This window comes from Chaetodon auriga, chromosome 11 (assembly GCF_051107435.1).
Source record: "Chaetodon auriga isolate fChaAug3 chromosome 11, fChaAug3.hap1, whole genome shotgun sequence".
Lineage (NCBI taxonomy): Eukaryota > Metazoa > Chordata > Actinopteri > Chaetodontiformes > Chaetodontidae > Chaetodon > Chaetodon auriga.
The window spans coordinates 23,936,805-23,959,562 of NC_135084.1; the positions used below are offsets into that span (position 1 = coordinate 23,936,805).

At 41.5% G+C, this 22,758-nt stretch overlaps 3 protein-coding genes across 5 annotated transcripts; all 3 read right to left on the reverse strand.

Annotated features, from left to right (window-relative positions):
- Positions 1-31: 31 nt before the first annotated feature.
- On the reverse strand, positions 32-8,165 carry tspan14 (tetraspanin 14). Its single transcript, XM_076742350.1, has 9 exons — positions 8,033-8,165; positions 5,084-5,164; positions 4,385-4,435; positions 4,023-4,169; positions 3,718-3,888; positions 2,800-2,925; positions 2,644-2,694; positions 2,417-2,530; positions 32-2,182 (listed from the first exon to the last, which is right to left on the reverse strand). Exons 2-9 carry the CDS (start codon positions 5,162-5,164, stop codon positions 2,117-2,119), a joined length of 807 nt encoding a protein of 268 aa, XP_076598465.1. The 5' UTR covers positions 8,033-8,165; the 3' UTR covers positions 32-2,116.
- A 2,676-nt stretch (positions 8,166-10,841) lies between these two features.
- On the reverse strand, positions 10,842-13,590 carry LOC143327774 (cytochrome c oxidase subunit 7A2-like, mitochondrial). Its single transcript, XM_076742252.1, has 3 exons — positions 13,412-13,590; positions 12,249-12,383; positions 10,842-11,565 (listed from the first exon to the last, which is right to left on the reverse strand). The coding sequence occupies exons 1-3, from the start codon at positions 13,478-13,480 to the stop codon at positions 11,425-11,427; spliced, it is 345 nt and encodes a 114-aa protein (XP_076598367.1). The 5' UTR covers positions 13,481-13,590; the 3' UTR covers positions 10,842-11,424.
- A 1,532-nt stretch (positions 13,591-15,122) lies between these two features.
- LOC143327772 (voltage-gated potassium channel regulatory subunit KCNG3-like) lies at positions 15,123-19,824 on the reverse strand. 3 transcript variants are annotated; one of them, XM_076742248.1, is made up of 3 exons: positions 19,495-19,824; positions 18,296-19,240; positions 15,123-18,175 (listed from the first exon to the last, which is right to left on the reverse strand). In XM_076742248.1, exons 2-3 carry the CDS (start codon positions 18,868-18,870, stop codon positions 17,530-17,532), a joined length of 1,221 nt encoding a protein of 406 aa, XP_076598363.1. In that variant the 5' UTR covers positions 18,871-19,240; positions 19,495-19,824; the 3' UTR covers positions 15,123-17,529. The 3 variants fall into 3 exon arrangements, with proteins under 3 accessions (XP_076598363.1, XP_076598362.1, XP_076598365.1); XM_076742247.1 differs by having other exon boundaries at positions 18,296-19,248; XM_076742250.1 differs by lacking the exon at positions 19,495-19,824 and having other exon boundaries at positions 18,296-19,284.
- Between the last annotated feature and the right edge of the window lie 2,934 nt (positions 19,825-22,758).

Below are 22,758 nucleotides of genomic sequence, written 5' to 3' on the forward strand. Positions count from 1 at the left end.
AATGACACAGAGGTGAAAGAAATCAATCGTTATGAAAAGCAGAGAAATCAGGTTTATTGGTGTTGTCCTGACACGTTTTGTTTAACTTTATAACCAAAAACTAAAATTAGAAACGTCATCCAGTCTGTAATCAATACTGCTGTTCTGATGAATACACTTTTTAAATAAAGGTTGTTTGAATCAAAGCTGGGTGGACGTATAACTTTTTTCTCTGTGTTGTCTGAACTGAATATAAAACACTGTTTAACATTCATTGGTCCATAAATGAATAAAAACAACTTTTTCAAATAAAAATATGAAACAAGAAACTCAGACCAAACTTTTTATTTTGTTGAATATAAAAAGACATAAAAATTCACTTTTATAAAAAAAAAAACAATCCCTTCAGAATAAAGTTTGTCTGTTTTACAAACTCAAACACAAAAACTGAAATTATTAAATCACGAAAGAAACTCAACTTTAAGCAGAAAATTTAAAGAATTGGGATTTTTCTGTGGTTTGATCTGATTGGAAAAAAAAAAGAAGCTTTATTTATTCAGAGCTTGTTAACATGAATCCAGTGTCAATCAAGTTCTCAGTCTTGGTCACGTGATCACATGATCGTGTGATGGCGTGACCTGAAGCTGAGACACTTTAAAAGGAACAGTTGCATTTTTAATGACGTCTGTTTTAAAGTGATTTCACTTCAGTCCGTTTCTGTTTATGTTCTGATTCTTCTTCTGTGGTTTCTGACAGCGCTCAGGCCTCGCTTCTAAAAACCAGTTTTCCTGTTCGTTTCATTTTGCCATGAAATAAAATGAGTCCAGTGACTCACAGGTGATTTCTACTGATATCTGAAGGTTTAAAAAAATAAATCTGTCTGATAATAATTTTCTTCATACAACCTGTAACACAAATAAACATTTTTGATATCATTCATGAATATTTTGAGACCCCTACGAACAGGCTAGTCGTTTGTGTCCACAGTAAAAACCTGAAAGTCAAACTCTGGGACAAAGTCGCAGCATTTCTCTGTGGACAGATATTAGATCGATACGGATCAGAGCTAAAATACTTTTTTGAACAGGATGAAACTCAGATCTCTGATCACACACTGAACCTCACCTGCTGTGCAACACCTGGATGACATCACTAACACATCCTTCCCTTATTGGACCACCTGGAGTCAGACTGTAAAAACCTTTTTTTCCATCAAAGGTTCCTGTTTTAAATCGTAATATTGATGAAGGAGGAGACCAAATTGAGATTTTGACAATCAATGAACCATTATCAAAATATGAATTCTTCTTCTCTGGTGTCAGTTTCTGCAGTGTGTCAGACATTGTATTCACAGTAAACTGAATCTGAGTTTTGGACAAAACAAGACACCCGAAGACGTCAACAAGGACTCTGAGAAACAGACATTAAACTTTATAATGATTCATAAACTGAATGACTGATTAATCAAGAAAATAAGTAGATTCATTCACATGACGTTCAGAGACTGATAGAAACAAAAGAAGACCTGAGTTCAGCTTGAAAATGATGATGATGATGATGAAGGAGGCACTGAACGGTAAACAGCCCATCAGGTCAAAGGTCACACTGGTCCGATACATTCAGAGAGGATTGAAAGAGTCCTGAAGTTGCAGCGAGAAACAGTTTGTGTTCATTCATAACTGCAGCAAAAGTGAAGGCAGTCTGGTGCTGAGCAGGCGGGTCAGCGAAGCTCTCAGCGGCAAAACAACACACACACAAACAAAACAACACAAACGAAACAAAAAACACACACACAAACAAAACAAATCATCAGCACGTCACACCCTCACAGAGCCCCAAAGTCCAGAAAGACACGCTTTACTTTTTAAACAGACCATTACTGGATGCATCGTTCACACGGGAAGAATAAATATCTTCTTTGAGGGCTTTGGGGGCTGAACGCCGTGTTATCTGTTAGCATCATCAGAAGAGGACCGAACCGATGACATGAAGTGAAGGCAGATAGAGCAGTGACTGCAGAAAGAGTAGAAGAAGAAGAAGAAGAAGAAGGCACGCTGACGGAAGAACGTTGGTCCAGTAATGCCAGGTTGTGCTCCGCCCCCTGTATGTATAGGCTCCGCCTCCTGTGGGTGTGGCTTCAGTAGCTGAATTTGGCCTTCTCAATGTCAGAGATAAGAGTCCTGGCAAGGTAGATCCCCACCATCTGATCACAGGTAAACAAACACATCAACAGTAGAAACTATTATTGATCGATTGATTATTAGAACACATAAAACAGAAACAGAGATTTATCAGAGTAAACATGATGTTTCCAAAAAGTTTTTAGATTTAAAATTTGAATTTAAGAAGATCTCTTTTAACTTGAGCACTTCAGTACCATTGAAGTAAGAGTACACAGTACTGTCGCAGTACCAGTACTGTGACAGAGTATTTGTACCTGCAACAGAGAGATGACGATGAAGACGATGGCCACAGTGTAGAGATTTCCAGGTAACCAGTCCTCCAAGGCAATGATGCAACCTTTAGTGTAGATGTGATCACTCCAGTCCCTCTGTGCAGGAACAGCAAACAACATTAAAGAGCACGTTCCTGATGGAGCTTAAAGAACATGTTCCTGTCCCCCCCAACAGGAAGTCAGATTCAAAGGATAGGAAGTGACCTCACCTTTGGTCTGTTTCTCACATCGTAGCCACACTGAGTGTTCACCACCGAGTCCTGAAACAAAGACAAACTGTCCTCAATCTCACACTTATTATACTGTTATCTAACCAGGGTCCGTAAACAGGTGTATTGATCAGTACTGATCAGAGATCAACTCACCGCAGGATCAGTGATGCAGCAAGAGAAAGGAACTCCGCACTTCTCTCTGCTGCGATGAGTCCCGTTACAACTGAAATAAACATTCAGATCCCAGTCGTTCGGCTCCTGAGCTCCGCAGCAGTGGTTCTGTTTAAAGAACGAGATCCTTCACATACTTGCAAACAGGACCAGAGGCGCTGAAGAAATCAGTGACATTTTGCAAGAATTCATCAATAAAATAGTGTCTGTAGCTGTCGACGCTGCTGCAAACATGGACGTGGCGTTTAGTCAATTAAATACCTGAACTTTCAGGAGAAAAGTTTTACTATTGCCTCTATCTCAGGTACTATGAATGTACACGGTTAAGGACACCGAGTGTGTTCGAGACACTGACGAGTTGTGTTTTCATTTGTAATGTTGCCCGTCGACCACAGGCTGTCACTGCAGCTCCAGCGTAACATGGCGTACAGTTACTGTGCAGCACGGGTCCAGACTCAGTTCACCTTTGGTTCAATAGGTGCAGTTTGACAGTCACTCTCATGTGGATTTACTTCAGATTACGATTTAAGTTTGTGATTCTTGACCAGCATTGTTTTTTTATATTCCTTTTAACACTTTCCATTATTTTATAGAAATACAATACAAATCAATATTTTTGTTGTACATGTTTACTTTGTGATTTATTTTTGGTTAAAAATACTTAAAAATTGACTTATTTTAATGAAAAACTAAAAGTCAAAAGCTTAGAAAAAAGAATTAAGATATTTTTCAACCTCTTTTTTGTTGGAATTGAAACTGTGAACTGATGAGAACATCAAATCATACCCAACCCTGAACCAATCAGCATGAAACAAGATCCTAAAGGTGTAGCTGTGGTTTCCTGAGCTCCATATCATAGTTCTCAATTTGACAACACAAGCACAGACAGCGCTGAGTTACCATCCTCTGCAGAGAATCGATGAGGTTCTGCAGATCAATGTCGTCTCTGTACGCTTTGATGTTTGCCAGGAAGAAGTCGTTGATCCACTCTCTGACCTGACTCTGAAAAACCACCGCCAGCACCGCCGCCGTCAGCTCCAGCATGAAGATGAAGCCAATCACGCCTGAAAACTGAGGGAAAGAACACAGTTGAAGGTACCAGTTTGATGTACAACCTTGAATGGACAGACGTTTTTAACATACAACCTTTAACCGACAGAAAATTTCAACGTACAAACTTTAATGGACAGATGTTTTTAACGTACAAACTTGAGCAGACAGATGTTTTCTCTCAAAGCTCCCACACAACCAGCAAAGCCCAGGGTGAAGGTGACTCCGCCCACCACCAGGACCAACCAGACTGGGTCGAAGCCATGGAGCCGGGTCACCTGGGTCAGATCCAACAGGACCCCCTGTAAAACACAACAGACCAGTTCAGGACAGGTAAACCAGTAAACAGTCAGCCTCAGCACAAGAGTTTTTACTTTTAGATGTCAATGTGATACGATCAAAATTTTCAATATATCTGATCTGAAGTTACGTGTGTAAACTTCTATTCTAAATAAGAGATAAATACAGTTTTATTAATTTAATGACTGATATTATTTTATTTACTGTGGTCATTCACCTTTTCACTCCACGCCCAGAAACCAACTGCAATGAAGGCAGCTCCAGCCAGCTGCAACACACACACACACATACATACATACATACACACACACACACACACACACACACACACACACACAGACAGTTACAGATCCAACCAGCATTTCAACAGACTCAACAACAGACACAGACAAGCATTACTGTCTCACTTGAAAAAAAAACATACATAACAATAATAATAATAAACTTAATTAAATGACATAATAACAGCTGTAGGATGAAAATAATAAACATTGTGAGTCTGACTCAAAATCTGCTCCATCACCACTGCTTAATCTGAAATGCATGCTGGGACAGCTTGTCTAAAGTCAGCTGCTAAAGTTTCTTGATACACCAGGAGGAGTGAGACCTCTTCAGGTGATTCAGACTGAGCTTGTCTCAACGTGACTCTGGAATATAACAGAACTGTGACTGACTACATTTTACGAGAACACAAAGACAAATGACGAACACAGACTGAGAAAGATTTCACATTTCCTGCTTTCTCAACCTCACAGGATGTCATGACATCCTGACTGCCAGACAGGAAACAACTTTCAGTCTCATCGCTCAAAAAAGACACAATAACAGTTTAACATGGTAGCAGGTAGGCCTAAACGTGTAAACATGAGATCTGGTAAACGAGTAAACAGGTATGTATGTGGAAGCAGTAACTCACCCAGAAGATGATGTTGTAACTGAACATCAAGTATTTGTAGCAGCAGCTGACCTCAGCACTCTCATATCGGTAGTAGTACATCTGTTACAACACACTGCAGTTATATACTGTACATATACACTCTGTATATACGGTAAATATATACTTTTATACACTTTTATATACCGCACATGCAGTATATCCTGTTATATACTGTACATATATACAGCTACGTACATATATAAAATGTACATACATAGTGTTAGACACTGTTTCACACTGTCATATTTTGAACATGTATACTATTATATACTGTACACATACACCCTGTGATATACTGTGCAAAATACACTGTTTTAGACTTTACATATATACTGTTAAATTTTGTACATACACTGCTATATATTGATATTGTTCTATACTGTACATATGAACTGTTATATACTGTACATATATATAGTTATATCCTGTTATACGTTGTACAAATATACTACTGTATACTGTACATATGTACTGTCATATACTGCTCTATACAGTATATGACAGTACATACTGAACATATACAGTATACTGTAACTGTACATATATACTCTGTTCTATACGGTACGTATATACTGTTATATAATGTTTTATGCTATACATATATACTGTTATATACTGCACATACACTGTTATATTCTGAACATACATGCACTGTTAGACACATACATACTCTTTATATATACACAAATGTGGTAGCACTTTGCTTTATCCCCCCACTCATCATGCATAATAATCAGTATATAAACATGTAATTAATGGTTTATAACAGATTATAATGTAGTATGTAGGCTGTTGTGACAATTTCATACGATTATTAATGATGAGTTTTTGTAAGTAATGTCTCAGCAGTCTGTCCTGAAGAGCATTTTAACCATTTATTACAGTTTTTCTCAGTCGCTTTGGTACATTTCTCGAATCATCCTCGACATTTGCAAAACAATAAGTGCATTTCTCAAAATAACTCGTACAAATAGCAAAACACCATGGATTACCTGCAAAAGGCAGTCACTTGCTCAAAATCCTTAGTTCATTTCTCAAAAGTAAATATCTGTGTCAATGAACATGTCAGTGCCATCAGAATGACATGTCCTTGTGTCAATGTGTATAGATAAAACTGTCAAATTGCTTAGTCGTGTTGTCAATATAACAGTGTACTCTGGAGTTCTGATTAATGATGTGTCGGTCGTGAACGAAACGGCTCTTAGAGCCGGCTCTTTGAAGTGAACGATCGGAGCCGGCTCCTGCCTGGGAGCCGGAGTAGGAGCCGCTTTGGGTTTTTTTTATTGTTTTTATCTCGACTTTTTTTCCATTCAAGCTGCACGTGATTGGTCAACTACATGATGTGTGGTGGCTTCTGTGTGTACGCACTGAGCAGGAGGGGGAGGAGCGGGGGGGGGGGGGGGGGGGGGGGGGGGGGGTACAGACACTCTTAAAAGAGCCGGAATTCCCATCACTAGTTCTGATGTAAACTATGGCTAAAGTTTTGACAATTATTGTAAATTGTGGGTTACACCTTAGTGCTTGTGGGAGATTGATTGCAAGACCGGACAGGATTCACATATACGCTTTTACTGTTTGTACTGTAATTTGTTGACAGATCATGTCATTGTGATACAGAAAGGAAAAGACAGCACTGCATGTCACTGCGTGTAGAAATGTGAACATAGAACAATCTCCTCAGGGTTAGGGCAAATTATGATCACTTGTTCAACCATTTTGCATGTAAGTGAACATGCAATGCAGTTAGGTATTAGTTCATGCAATGAACTAATACCTAACTGTTGTGGGGGGTGAGACTATTCAACAGAGACCCATTATGATACATTTTGATCAACATGACATAAGCAATTGATAATGTAGGACACAGCAGACAATTGTACAAAATCATTTGCATGGATGTACCAAAGCATTTAGAATTCGTTCAAAGAAATGGGAAACTGCTTTTGTGGTGTGCACAAGTGACAAGATGATGTGAAGATTGAACAAGTATTCTGACCTGAGAAATGTACCAAAGCGACTGAGGAAAATATGTAACTTTGTTTAACTTCATTAATCTAATCTTCACCAAAACAAAGTGTGTGATTTTACACTGAGTAAAAGGGTGGATCCTGTTACTGTTAGCAAGTTCATACAACACTGACAGCAGCTTCACACAACACTGACTGTTAGCATGTTAGTATGTTCACACAACACTGACTGTTTGCATGTTAGCATGTACACACAACACCGACTGTTAGCAAGTTCATACAACACTGACTGTTAGCAGCTTCATACAGCACTGACTGCTAGCAGCTTCACACAACACTGACTGTTAGCATGCTAGCATGTTCACACAACACTGACTGTTAGCAAGTTCATACAACTCTGACTGTTAGCAGCTTCTTACAGCACTGACTGTTAGCAGCTTCACATAACACTGACTGTTAGCATGTTCACACAACACTGACTCTTAACAAGTTCACACACCACTGACTCTTAGCAAGTTAACACAACACTGAGTGTTAGGTGGTTCATACACCACTGACAGCAGCTAACGCCTAGTTCCCTCCTACACAGCCGAACGGCTCCTCAACTTGAGTTAAAGGGCAATTCACCAGGATATAACGTTATCTCAACAGAAGCGAATCCGTCGAAAACTCCGGATATACCCGCTTTTCTGTTGTTCTGAAAAGCCGTTTTGGTTATAACTTTCTGTAAGTTACCGAGCAGCACACGAACCTTCCGGTCAGTTTGTACTGAGCCGAATAATAACCGTCAATGTGCCGTTATTTACTGAGAATGAGGAGCCGTGAGTTCTTGAAGAGTTTGTTTGTTCAGAGCTAAGAGCTAATGCTAACGCTAAGCGTAAACTAACAGCGTAAAGTGTGTGTATATAAACAGAGAAGTTAACTGTAACAGGGTATCAAAGAGTTAAACAGTGCGTCTTACCTCGGATCAGTCTTTAGAAACACTTTAGGTTTCCTCCGACACTTTATCAAACTAGCACAAACACACCCTGCTGACGACGGACTTCAGCTGCTGCCGTTTCCGCCAAAAACAAAACAGAGTTGTTCTTCTTCTTCTTCTTCTTCTTCTTCTTCTTCTTCTTCTTCTTCTTCTTCTGTTTCTCCTCCTCCTCCTCCCCCTCCTCCCCCTTTTTCTTCTAGACAGACCAGTTTACAGGCTACCGCCCCCTGCTGGAGAGCAGACGAACTGATCTAATGTAATCTGATTTGATCTGGTATAATCCACGGTTAATAACGGCACATTGACGGTAATTATTCGGCACAGAACAAAGTGACCGAAAGGTTAATGAGCTGGTCGGTAATTTACAGAAAGATATAACAAAAACGGCTTTTCAAAACAACGTATTGTGTCTTTCCTTTATTCCTGATATCAGTTTTATTTTCAACAGTGGGAAAAGTACTCAGATCCTTCACTGATAGAAATGTGGCAATATCACGGCACTGATTTTACTTTCTGTTTAAGTTGCTATCTTGTTTGTTTTACTGTGGCTGGTTGAGGTGCAGCTCATGGAACACTTTGATAAAAGGGTTTGGTAGTTCACATTAAAAGCTGTCCACTGGTGAAGTGGCATGCAGCTTTTATTTTGAAGAACCAAGAGGAAATGTAGTGAGCTCTTCGTACAATATTCTGACCATGCTGTGTGAAATGTCTTTCTCTGTTGTTACCATGCCTGTATGTTAATGATGTGAGGAGCTTGTTGAGGTCACACCGCTGCTCTTAACAGCATCAGAGAAACAAACCGTCGATGTTTTTCCTCAGAATCGAACCTCAGTGGAACTTTTTAAAGGATGGACGTTCGTACTGTCTCCATTGTGAACTTCTTTGCAGCCAACAGTGCACGACTCTGTGTTTGGCCTCACAAACTGTGAAACTGAATCAAAATCCCATTTAGTCTCTGCAGCCCAAATCCTGCCGTTACCATGGAGACGGTGACCTCATGTTCTCTGTCACCATGGTGATGGAAAAGAGAGGATTCTGGGTCATCGGGTGCAGTTTGTTAAAAGAACAAAAACAAACAGGATGTTTAGAGACACGTTCATGGACGCGGCGTCTGAAGGCGTCGTCACACCTCATCATTCATTTTTTCCACTACTTGAAACGACGTTTATTCGCTTCCTGTCGCGAGCTGACCGTCTCCCTCACCGTTTCATCTGACTGAACTTTGACCTGTGGATTGGCGTAACTCTCCAGGGTCCAGCCAATCAGAGAGAAGAGACTGCTGAGTGAGGGTCAGCTGACGACAAAGACCACGCTGAACATGAATGAATGATTCTTTATTCTTTCGCACCTTCAGTTCTGAGAAAACATCAGCGATCATCAACCTTCTTCCAAAACACGACTCGATCACGGCCGTGAATACATTAACATTTACTCAAACGTGGTGTGTGTTGATGTGAGTCGACCCTCGCTGTCACAGACGGAGCAGACAGAGACTCAGCTCAACAAAACGATGAAGCTCAGTTATTACACTTCCTGCTGAGAGTGTGTGTAGCTCATCAGCTGTGTGTTTGTACACTGTGTGTGTGATGTGATGCGATCTGTTACCGTGACGCCTCGCCTCCAGTATCCCGTCACCGTCTCCATGGCAACAGGGCCAGCAATATGACATGTTACACAATATTTGGATCATCCTATTCATCAGTCTGAGCTGACAGCGTGCGTGTGCATGTACTGCTGTCTTTGTGAGGACATTTGGCCCAAAACAAGAAAACAGAGCAGCACTAAGGTACAAATGTGTGTGTTCGTTTTGAGCAGCAAACATATTGCAGAGCTTCCATAACAAACAAATGAACTGGCAGTGACTACACCACAGACACCAAACGATCACAAGATGGCACCTGTGGTACGTGAGAGAGCAGCTACACATGAACTGCAGGCCGGTCAGTAACCCTGATCACCACAGAGGTGAACATCAGAGTCAGGGTCCAGTCAAAGGTCCACATGCTAGTGGCTAGCCTACTGCTAATTCAAAGCACTTGCTTGAAATAATCCTATAACGACGAAAAGACGAACTTAACTAACTTTAACCGAAATAAACTTGACATCCAGGGAGGCTGAATGAAAGGCAGATGGATTCTTCTCCTCTCATCCAGAAGCTTCTAAGTGACCCGTGGGGAGTCCCAGGTGTTTACCCTGTGACGCCTCCTCGTTCATTAGCGCTCCTGGCAGTGAAACGACAGCCCGTAGAGTCGCCGGTGTTGTCGCGTGTGTTTGAAACACAGGGATGTTGTGTTCGTTCTTCGTTCCTTCACCACCTGCAGTGTTGTTCCTCCTGGATCTCATGGCTGTTTTCACAAAGGTCCAGTTATGATCCACAAGCTTTAAGTGGATCCCTCAGATGTTTGTGCTCCTTCTCTTAGGCCTGGACACTTGTTGGTACAGCTCAGTGTGGAAAGCTTCTGATGACTAACTGATGCTGTGGTGGGTGGTGAGAAGCTTTTGGGAACTTAATAACAACAATGAATTTGCTTCAGCTGTGATAGATATAAATCCACCTGTAGAGGTGTTCAGGACGAGCAGCAGGCTGAGTGGTGAGGAACTTATTAACTGATCAGACACAAACTGTCCAGCTCCTGAACGAGTCTGCAAACTTTAATCAAGCGCAGTGAAGAAAACCGTCAAATCATCAAGGCTGAATCTAGTCCAAAAACAGGAGAACGATCTGCTTTGATTCACTCTGGTCTAAAAAACCTTTTATCTCACAGCCTTCAAACACTCTGAAAACACTGAATCCTCACAAACATTTTATTTTCAAACATTTGTCCAACTTGTCCTTTTTGTTCACTGCTAAAAGACAAAATTACAAAGTGTCTTGTTTGTTTAATTCATTACAAAAGCATGAATGTAAAGTGACTGTAGTTCAGGTGAAGCTCATCTGAGGTCTGTTGATGGTGTTATACAAGTGCTGAGAGAACAGATAATCCTCAATAATCCTACTGAATCCAACAATATGACACGGAGGATCAGGACTCATAAAAACAGGATCAACTCACATCAGAGGAGGAACAAACAACTGATCTGGTAGCAGCTGATGTCTCTGAGCTTTCCACAAAGAAATTTACATATAAATCTAACAGGTAGTATATTTAAGATATTTCATTAAAACAAATAAAAAACAGACAGTGATACTTTTAAAAACAAAATAGACTTTATTCTTTATTCTTCACTCTAAATAATGTTTTCTGTACAAAGTGTTAGTTTTCTGCAGAGCTCGGTTAATGTTCAACCATCCCTGAACGCCTCCTCGTCCATCCGCCACACTGAACATCTCTCACATATCTCTCCTCCAATCAGAGCACAGCAGCTGTGCAGCATCACTTGTTGCCGGGCTGGGCGGCGATGTAGAGTGCCACCAGGCAGTAGAGCGTACCCCCCACTGTCAGACCCATGGTGGTCCGGTACAGCAGCTTGTCTATTACGCCCCTCTTCAGGTGGACGGGGATGCCATCTGACATCTGACAGAGAGACATAGGTTACCTGTGAGGGGCGGGCTTATAACATCATCATAAAGGTCACATGATCCAAGGCAAACCAACCCCTTAAACCCCTTCAAATACCACTGGAACCTCAGGGACCAATGACCCACGATCACTGTAACCCCATCAAAAACCACTCAACATATTTGATCCACCACCTACAGGATCTCTTCACTGACCTCTCCAAACTCCACAACGCCTTTTGGAACCTCTGAGAGTCTGAGTCTGAAACATTGTAAAGGACCAATTCCCTCAGTGACTCCTTAATCATCCTGAAGAACCTCTGTAACCCACCAATGACCAAGATATTGAAGGAACACTGTACCCATGGTACCTTTTCCAGGACTGAAAGCTGGTACCTGCTCAGTTAGAGTCGCCTTTATCACCTTGGGCATCGTGAGGAAACACTGACGTAGCTCTCATAAATCAAAGTACAATATCACTCAAATATACCAAGAATTTTGCACGATATTGCACATTCCCCCAGTGAGAAACTTCCACACACTTGACAAACTGACACACTCTGACTGATTAAGACAAATTTCAAGGCACACCACCAGAAATAATCATTACTGCTGGCTGTCAGCCATGACACCAGGACTTAAGCTTCAGGTGTCCCCATCCCCACCTGAGAGCTGCTGCTGATGGCATCACAGAGTTACCTGGAAGACCTTCTGCAGGTCAGGGACACGATTGGCTCCCAGGTACTCCACGTGACTTCCTGCTTCAGACGCCAATTTGGTTGGAGTTGCAAACGTGACGGGAGGACTGACAGGTGGGACTCCTGGACGCAGACCCTGCGGAGACAGACAGGTGGAGAGAGAGAAACAAGAGGAATGAGACAGGTGGAGCAGGTTTTACCTGGATTTTTCTGAGACAGGTGGCAAAAGGTTGGAGAACATGTGTGGTGCACGGTTTGGTGTGCACCTTTAGACCAAAGCGTCATAAACATGTTTCTGATGTACATGAAAATGATTCTTTATGATTTCTTTTCTCTCCTTTATATGTGTTTTAAGTATTTAAAATTTTCATCAAAAACATCTGGATGTTGTTACATGTAAACACAGACTGTCAAAGCTGCTTTTACAAACTGCCATCATATCTGAACTACACTGTTTGTGTGGGTTTTTGAGACATGGCTCCATTCACAAATGCATTTTTCAACAGGGAATGATCTGTAGCCAATCAGATGGCTCCTTCTGCTTCAGTCAATCATGTAGGCGTAGATTTGAGGGTATGATTAACTGTGATTACAGTTTCTCTGTTTTATGTCCAAGTATCTGGCTCTCGTTTTAGACTCACACAAAACACCTGAATCAGACACTGACCAATCAATCAGCTTCTTCTTGATATCAGCCATCATTATTATATTGACCTTTAAAAGCCCACGACCAGTCGACCTCTGATTGATCAGGAAATCAAGGTTAATTGTTGCTCTAACTGGATGTAATGGGTATTTGAAGACCGACTGATTAGAGGATTACATGGGAATATGATCAGATGATTGATTGATGATAAAATTATCTTCAGCCCTGATGTCATTCATGAACATAAATGTTAAAATATTCAACAGAAACTCTGCAGGCTGTTAACCTGACACTTTATTTTGATTTAATAAGAGGCGATCGATCAGTGAACGGATTAGAGAGGTTATCAGGAAAATAAAGACAGACCCATCCGTCCGCAGATCACATTTAAACCGCTTTTAACCGATTTATTGATAGGCTGTTCGATAACTGGTCACGGTAGTAGTCTTACTGTTCCTGGTTAGCGTTAGCAGCTTTCCTCCAGGTGCTACCAAGGTCACGCGGTGTTCGAGTCTCACCTGCGGGCTATAAGCGGTGGCGGGAGCTCCGGTGAGCCGCTGAGTCACTCCGTTCAGTTTGTAGTACATCTCTGAGTCAGATAACACAACTGGAACCAACGATATTTCAACGCGTTACTCACAACACACCGCGAAGCAACTGCTCCGCGCCTCCTGATGACGACACTGCACTGCGTGATGACGCCCGAGTAGCACAGACGGACCCTTGTTTGAAGGGCGTCCGAGAACTGCCTGAATGGAGGTTAAAAAAACTTCGAACTTCACACACTACAAATATTTTAAGGGTCGCAACTTCAACAGAGCCCTCAGTAGCGGTTGGCATGGAACATCGTTTTGAACAGTGGTATAAGTTGCGAAGATAATATAATTGGAGGGGGGTGGAGGAGCAAATTATACCAGCTGTTTAACATTGGTAACACCTTACAAGTACGCAAACTACTACAGTAACAATACACAGATTACTCCTGTAACAGTACACAAACTGCTCCTATCCTTTGTCCAAAACATGTCTGTTCTTGTCTTCCAATGAGTGTCCCTTACCTTTCTGGTTGAGGTGAACTGCTGGGTCTTGACCTGAGGAGCTGGCTCTCCTGTGTTGAATCATGCATTTGTTTAAGGGTTGTTTCGTTTCTTGATATACAAGTCTGTGCATTCCTCACTGCATTGGACTGCAGACACTAAATTACTATTCTTGCGTTTGGTGTTTAAGGTGAACAGTTTCAGTCTTGGTTTATTTGCATTTCTCTTTTTCGCAACATGCACACCTCCCAAGCTAGTCCTATCATTCGATATGATAGAGAACGACATCTTCTTAGAACATTGGTGGGCAACACTTTACACCATGGTCAACAAACCGTAGGGGAATACCCATGAAAAGGCTAAAAGAAGGACTATGGTTTCTCCAGGATACTTGTTTTGACCCCTCAGTCCAGGACTAAACCCTTTTTTTTTCCAGAGGGACTCTCCATTTACCACTAGGACCGGACAATAGAACTAGGGAAGAGCATGGTGGAGGCATCTGCTTCATGATCAACAACCAGTAGTGCTCAGATGTGGAGAACATTTCAATGTGCTGTTCCCCTAACCCTGGAGCACCTTATGATCAGATGCCATCCTTACTATTTCCCAAGGGTGCTCACGTCAGTTGTTGTCACAGTGGGTATATTCCATCACACCTACCAAGCTCTGGATGAGCTGTATGGAGTTATTGACTGGACTGAGACCTCATGGCCAGAGGCTGCTTTTATTATGGCCAGGAACTTTAACAACACGACCTGTGGAAAGTCCTGCCGAGATATCAACAACACATCAGCTGTCCTCTGTGTGGTGGTAGCACACGGAACCATTCTTGCATTCCTTAATGGAATGGATATCAGGCCATTGCTCACCTTCCTTTTGGCAGATCAGATCACCTGTCAGGTCTGCCTCTGCCTGTCCATAGGTAGAAATTCAAAAGGGACAGGCTGATGACATGGACCTTTGGTGCTGGGTCGACTGATCAGAATTGGCCCTACGTCGCTGCATTGCCACAGAGTGGTATGCGTTTCCAGACAAAAAATTTGGCACATACAGGGAGGGGTTATTGGCTATATCAGCAAATGCATCGATGCCATTGCACCGAGGAGTACCCTACAGACATTCCCGAAACAGAAGCTCAGGGTTGACAATGAAGTAACGTAGACTGATGCGTACAACTTGGGTGATTTGGAGGAATACATGAAATTCACAAACATGTCCAGAGAGCTATTGGCAATGCTAATACTGTATATTTATTTACAAGCTGTATAACCATCACAGACTATATATTTATTAGTGCACCACGTTTCTAAAATCCTGGTCTCACCTGTACATAACCCTCCTACATTACAGTTCATTCATTTTATCTCTACTATACACTTGCCTATCACAGTATTTTATGTTTTCTTTTACTGTAAATTTCATTTTAATTACATTACAGAAAGAAGTGTGATTGGCTCAAGGTTAAAGGGATAGTACGTGTAGTTGTGCTTTGGTTTAAACCCTGCAGTATTTTACACCAAGGAAGAAGAAGAAGAGGAAGAAGAAGAAGAAGAGTCTTCAGTGAGATGATTCACACTTCAGCAGCTCCACCATTCTGACATTCAAAACCAAATGTTTCCAACACTTCAACTTCCTGTCTCTGAGTCTGTCGTTGCTGTGGAAACAGTGGATGGTGTCCATAGAGTCCCAACAGATCCAGTTACACCACAGACTGCTGATTTAACCCCTGACAGTCTAGAAAGGTGTGAGGAGGGTCCCATATGACTTCATTACAGATAAACCCTGAGGGGGCCGCTACAGGACACAATGACATACAAAGAGTTCGTCCTCTCAGGAACAGGGAGAGGATCTGCAGATGTTACTGTTTCCTGTGTCCAGGGGAGATCACAAAGATCCAGAGAAAAGTTCATAACTATCTGATCTGCAAGTTTTCACATGCATATACAACTTTGAAAACTGAAAAGAGAAAAAATAGTAGCGTCACTTTATTTTACAGGACTTTACTAAGAATTTTTTTTTTTCAAAGAAACCGAAAAGATCCAGGAGGCATCAGTGTCATTTATTGACAATTAAAGGGAAGTTTGTCTTCTTTTAGGGAAGCAAAGAAGGATTAGAGTCTTATAATCAACTGACTATCTGATTGCAAAATCTAATCCCTACTGAATACTTAACGTTGAAATCTAAATACCGCTTTAATTATCGCACTGAACTATTTTACTTTGAAAACCATCATCTTCAAGCCAAATGGATCACAACTGCTAGAAAGTAACCATGGGTCCATCAAAAGAGCTGGACACAGGACTCCAAATGTCGTCCAGTAACTGGAATGAACACTGCTGTCAGTGAGTGCATCAAGCTTGTGTCCCACTGCACATTCTCAGTAGTGTTTCTGCTGCTGGTGCTGGTGCCATCTCGCTAAACGGCCCATGTTTCTGCTAGTTTTGAGCAGAACCACTTTAATCCAGGATGTGTCGTAAACGGAGGGCATTTCACAACGCACAACAGAAGTACACTAGCATAAAGATCGCCTACGAACTTTGTTCTGTTAATACAGATATTCATTTTTATCCTAAAAACAAGCCACCACAACCACAACAGAACCCGTTCTACGAGGGTGATAAAGGGTTATGAGTGGAGGTGCCACATCACATCTAATACATCAATCAGAACATCTATTAAAACATGTATTAACATATCTATTAACACCTGCATGACTGTCACCCGATTGGTCCAATTCAGTCCAGCTTGTTGTTCCAAAAACCTTTTTTTACTTAAATTATTATTATTATTATTATTATTTGCTCTTCTCATCTGCTTTGACAAACAGCTTGTCTGTGCTGCACAATCTGGAGAACGAATAGTGCTAATGCGTCATTTTGCAGCTCTCTGATTTACGGATACAAAGAAACTGAAATATGCCTCAACAGATGTAATTTGATGGGAAAACTTGTTTCTTGTTCACAGTGTTCGGTTTATCTGCTTTCAAATCAGTTTCAGGTCATGTTACTTCTTTTTCTCAATTGCAGACAATTCAACAAAGATGGATGATAACGCTCCAACAAATAAATGAACATTTACATGAGTTTCAAAGGATCTCTCAGACACAGCTGTGCGAGAATCTCTTTTTAAAACTCACATGAATGAGTGAAAACTCACTAAGTGAAGACCATATTTTCTCTTCACCAAGAACTGTCAGATTATACAATCATGTCACTTCAGAAGAGGTTGTTAAGAAAGTATGGACGTTAAACGTTACCAACTGTTGGACAAAATGTAGGTGAAAAACATAAAACAAACCTTCAACTCCTAAAAAACCTTAACTGAACAAGTGAGGCAGCTCCTCAGGTGTGACTCATTTTAGTAAAAATGTGAAGTGTTTTCGTAGGACCTGGAGTTTCAGTTTGTAATGTTTGACATTGACATCTGTAGTATTTCCTGCCTTGGTGGCGTTGGCAGTGCTGATAAATGTTGTGTTGTGGCATCCACCTCAGCAGCATTGGTGAATCGACAAACTTGATAGTGTTGGTTATTGGCCAGTTGGCGTACTCGATAGCATTGACCATTGGCCAGTTGATGAACTCGATAGTGTTGGTCATTGGTCAGTTGATGAACTCGGCAGACAGGCTATGGATGCAGCGGGTGGAGCGCACCTTGAGCTCATGGTAGCACTGGACGAAACTGTGATAGATGAAAGTGATGGGCAGCGCCAGCAGCACAATGCCACTCACCACGCAGAGGCCGCCCAGCACACGACCTGCCACCGTCACCGGGTACATGTCCCCATATCCCACTGTTGTCATGGAGATGATGACCCACCAGCAGGCGGCGGGGATGCTGGCGTAGTCCTGGTTTCCTGCCTCCAGATCCAGGCCGTGCTCCAGCAGCTGGGCCAGTGCACTGAAGATTGCCATGGCCACACAGATGAAAACCAGCAGCATCATCATCTCGCGATAGCAACGTCGTAGCGTCAGGCCGAGCGTCTGCAGGCCCAGGAAGTGACGTGCTAGTTTGATCACCCAGAAGATCCGCATAATACGTAGGACACGCAGCGTGACGCCGGCCCGCTGGAGCTGAGAGTTCTCCCCCGTCAGGATGGTCACGGTAACAGAGACGTAGTACGGTGTGATGGCCAGCAGGTCGATGATGTTCAGAGGACGACGGACAAACTCACATTTATCCCGAGACACAAGGAAACGGACAATACACTCTGCTGTGAACCAACCAATACACACGGCCTCGATTATCCTGCAAGGGGGAGAGAGAGGGCCAGTCAGAAAGAGAGAGTCACAACATGGACCAATGGCATTCTACATGAACAAGATGGTCCAATCAGACTCAGAAACAGTCTATGCCCTCCTGTCCTACCTGTGCTGGTCCAGGGTCTCTGCAGTCTTCCAGTCCGGTAAGGTGCTGGCACACAGCATCACCATTGAGATGACCACGAACAACACTGACACCGAGGCGAGGATCTGTGCTGCCAGTGAGGACGTGGGCTCCTCAAACGTCCTCCTCATCCTCTCCAGCCAGGGGCTCTGTGGCTCCTCGGGACCCCGTGGTTCCTCCTCAGGGAAGAAGTGGACGAAGCAGTCGGACATGCGGTCATCAAGGCGTCGCTGGCAGCATGGCTGCAGGTCAGCGCTCTCCAGGCCCCAATACAGCATCTCATTATAGAAGGATAGCTCGCACATGTGCGGCACGAAACGCAGCTTCCCATGCTGCACATACAGCATGATGAAGCTGAAGGCCTCCGAGTGCCGGTCAAAGAAAAACTCATTTCTGTCACGGTCGTAGTCGTCGCAGAGCTCCAGCAGCTCGCTCTCCGACACGCAGCGATGCAGCCGGCTGAGTCTGCTGAGAGGAAGGTGCTTCATCAACTCCGCCGAGAAGGAAAACCTGCGACCGCCAACGTTCAGGATGCAAAGACTGCTTCCAAACTTCATATTACTTTTCTTTAAAAACACAAACTGCTTCCAAACTTCATATTACTTTTCTTACAAACACTGCTGTTTTCCAAACTTCACACTTGTCTTGAATTTTGACTACCTCCAAACTTTGTCTGTTTGTTAAAAAGCTGAAGCTGCTTCCAAACTTTCTGTTTGTGTTTTCTGTTAATAAAAACATGCAGTGCTGCTGCCAAACTTCATCTTGTTGTAGTTAAAAAAAAAAAAATCTGACTGCTTCCGAACTCCATCTTCTGTTAAAAATGGAAGCTGTTTCATCGTCCATTTGTTGAAAAGCGGAAGCTTCTTCCCTCTGAAACAAAAGTCTTTCTGTCTCATCAGCTTCCGGTTTCCATCTTCTGAGAGAAACCTTGACGGCTTCAGTGCATGAATGAAATAAAAAATGTGTCAATAATCAACAACAACGTGAGCGTCATTTCTGTTTCAATGACCTGCTCAGCCTCTCTCACACTCCATTATTGTACATGTTCTAGTGAACCATTGAATGTTGAAAATATACATTTTCCTTTGAGCTAATCTGTTTGATCTCTGACAGTTTTCGACGACTGAAGTGACTCAGAAGCAGCTGTGATTTAACGCCTCACATCAACATTAAAAACTCACCAGATCTCAGCGTTGAACCTGAAGCTTCACGCGTTTCAATTCTGCATCAAACACCTGAAGCAGGTGATAAGTGCACAGTAACAGTGGATCCTTTTTGACTTCTGGTTTGTTTCTTCTCATTGTGAAGCTGAAGAGCAGCAGCAGCAGCAGTACATCGTCCTCCTCCGCCTCCTCCTCCTCCTCCTGTCTGAGAGGAGGAGGATCAGAGTCGATGATTCAAACACTAAGTCTGAGCTGCAGAGAATCTGAACCTCCACAAAACTACTTAGTGTCTGACAGACTGAAGGGAAATGCAGCTCCTCTTCATCTTCATCCTCCTGTTTTTATTGTTCTTTCTCCACATTGTCCTCCTCTTTTCTTCTCCCTCTCCTCCCTATTCTCCTCCTGTTCTCAATTTCATGTTCCTCCTCGTCCCCTTCAGGTCTGATGATGTCCTTCATCACCCAGAATTTAACATTTAATCCTCTTCATTCTAATTTCATGTTTCAGTGAACATCAATGCAGACATAAGTAATGAGACTGTATGAATTAATGATTAACCTGCAGTTCATTGTGAAGAAATAGCTCCCCCTGCTGGATGATCATCATGTTTTTCACCATTAATCTGAAGTTAAATCTCTAAACAGGGAGTTGATTCTGAGTACGAAATGGTAGAAACTCACGTAAAGACTCAAATTATCCTAATCTGTCACATGCGTTATTACAGATGTACAATGTGCGAAGTGACATCAAAAGGCTCACCTCTTAGATATTCCTGATTCACCTGATTGTAACAAGGTGTGCGAGAGAGAGAGAGAGAGAGAGAGAGAGAGAGAGAGAGAGTGTGTGTGTGTGTGTGTGTGTGTGTGTGTGTGTGTGTTTACATTTGACTGAGCTATGACTCTGTGACATTTGTGATAAATAAAAGGTCATATCTGTTTACAGCTTTTTATCTGAAAACAAAAACAAAAACAAAAACAAAAAAAAACAGTTATTGTTACAGGCCAAACTTGTATTTGATCATTTTGAGAATCTTTCTGGAGAATTTTAATGGAAAAAAAAAGATTGAATATTTGTTTTATTTTGTCAAAGCCCAAAAATGAGTAGAGAAATTTCCAGTTTTTGTTCCACTCTGTGTTGAGTCTGCAGGTCCAGCTTCAGCCAATCAGAGGCCAGGCAGGCCTCTGATTGGACAGACAACAAACAAACCAGTGTTTCACTGCAAGTGTGACGAGCAGAACTCAAAGAATACACAAAAATCCAAGTCCAAAGATTTCGAGAGTTTCATGAACATCGAGGTAAAACAGAAATTAAGCCAAAATAGCAGATATTTCAGGCCTTCTTTAGAGACTCTCCATTCACAGGCAGTGAAGTCCAGGTTAGCAGCAGCTTCCAGATAATAACAAGAACGTAAATGAGAAGCAGCGGCAGGATGCAAAGAAAAATACTAAAGTCTTGATACTAAAGTAGCTTTCATGAGGAGGACAATCATCAAAATGTTGAGTCTTTCTCTTTTTTACTTCATAGCTTTTATTGCAATTCAAAAGGAACCATTTCTCTTTACAACAAACATGGAAATCTTGGCAGTGATGACACGAAGCAACACTACAGGACAGTTTGACGCTAACAGCCCTCAGCTTAAAGACACTATCATTCATTGAAATTTGCATATAAACAGGGAAGCTCCCTTGTTTTGAATAGAGCCCTAAAATAGAGTCAAAAATAGAAATTTCTAAAGAGGCACCATAAAGCCACTACACATCTTTTTTTCTACAAACAGCCCTCTACTGGCCACCCGGTCGCCACAATGAAGATTGGCCTTGTATGTTTCTGCAGAAACTTCACCTTTCGTGTCATCTCAGTTTTCAGGTTAAAAATAAGTCACCACAAACATGGCTCAAAAAGGGCTCTCATGTAGTTGTCAGACCACCACTGTTCTTCCTCCTCCTCATGACAAACTCAGCTAATATACATGTACCACTAATCTGAACTACATTACTCTGATACCTATTGTTGAAACATCAATATGATATTTATGAAATGTGCAAATTTAAGGAATCCTGGTTTGCAGAAATGCACAACGCCGACACTTTATTCTGGCAACTGGGCTGTTACTGGATTTCTTTGCAAAATACAAGTCAATTCTTACATCTCATAAACATTCCTGCTTTATACTTTTCATATATATGTATATATATTTATATAATTCAACAAGACACAAGAAAATACTACTTTCTTTGCAACAACAAAAAAATAACAAAAGTAAAAAAACAGAGAAACATAAAAAATGTATCAAGTGGAGTACGTTTTTTGTAAAATGCATTCATAGACTTCAGCTTGTTGTCCATGAAGTGACCTGAAGCTGCTCAGATCAAAGCATTTATTCTCTTTAAATCATCATCTTTGAGGTTTGTCGGAGGTTTTTGAAATGTCTGCTGTACTGGCGAAGATGAAGGAGGAGCAGCAGGAGAACATCAAAGTTGTTCAGAGCAGATTATTCAATCTCTTCATGAAAAGAAGATAAAGCCAACAGACATGTGTATGTCATGTTTAAGGAAACAGCGATTCCTCACAGCTGTATTTCACTGCTGACATCCTGAACAGAATTTCATTTCTAACACAGCTGAGTTGGTTCGATGTCGAGAACTGAAGCTCCTCGTCCAGGTTTCATTCAGAAACGTGAATCTGACACTGTTTCTGTCATTGCTCTCTAAAAACTGAACCATGACACTGATGTTTTCCTCCCATAATAAATACTATATATTAGTCATTGTTCATAGTGTTTATAGCATAGCTGCATTCAGTAAAACTACATAATGTACATTCATTTATCATTACATCTACGTGTACTTCATACTGTTTACTGGTCAAATGGTAAACTGCAGTTTGTTGCACTGGACAATAAAGTTGAATCTAATTTAATCTATGAGGCAAATGGTAAATGGCTAATTGTATAACTATCTACAATGACAGCCATGATGAGTGAGGCCTTGTATCTCAAAAGTATCGCTGGTCCATGTTTTCATTTGGTTGTAGTGTCTCGAAAGTGCAGTTTACATTTGATATTTTAAAGACACAGTAAGATTTTTAAAGCCCCATATTTTTTTTAAATATAAAGGAGTGCATCATCAGTGTATGGTGACGACTGAATTTAGCGCTTTTTTATTCTCAATTAGAGGGAAATTCTATATATAAAAAAAATAAATATTTACAATTAACAAAAAGTACCTTTTTTTGACAAATATCCTTTAGAAGGATGATTTACGTTAAACATATGTTTGCTTT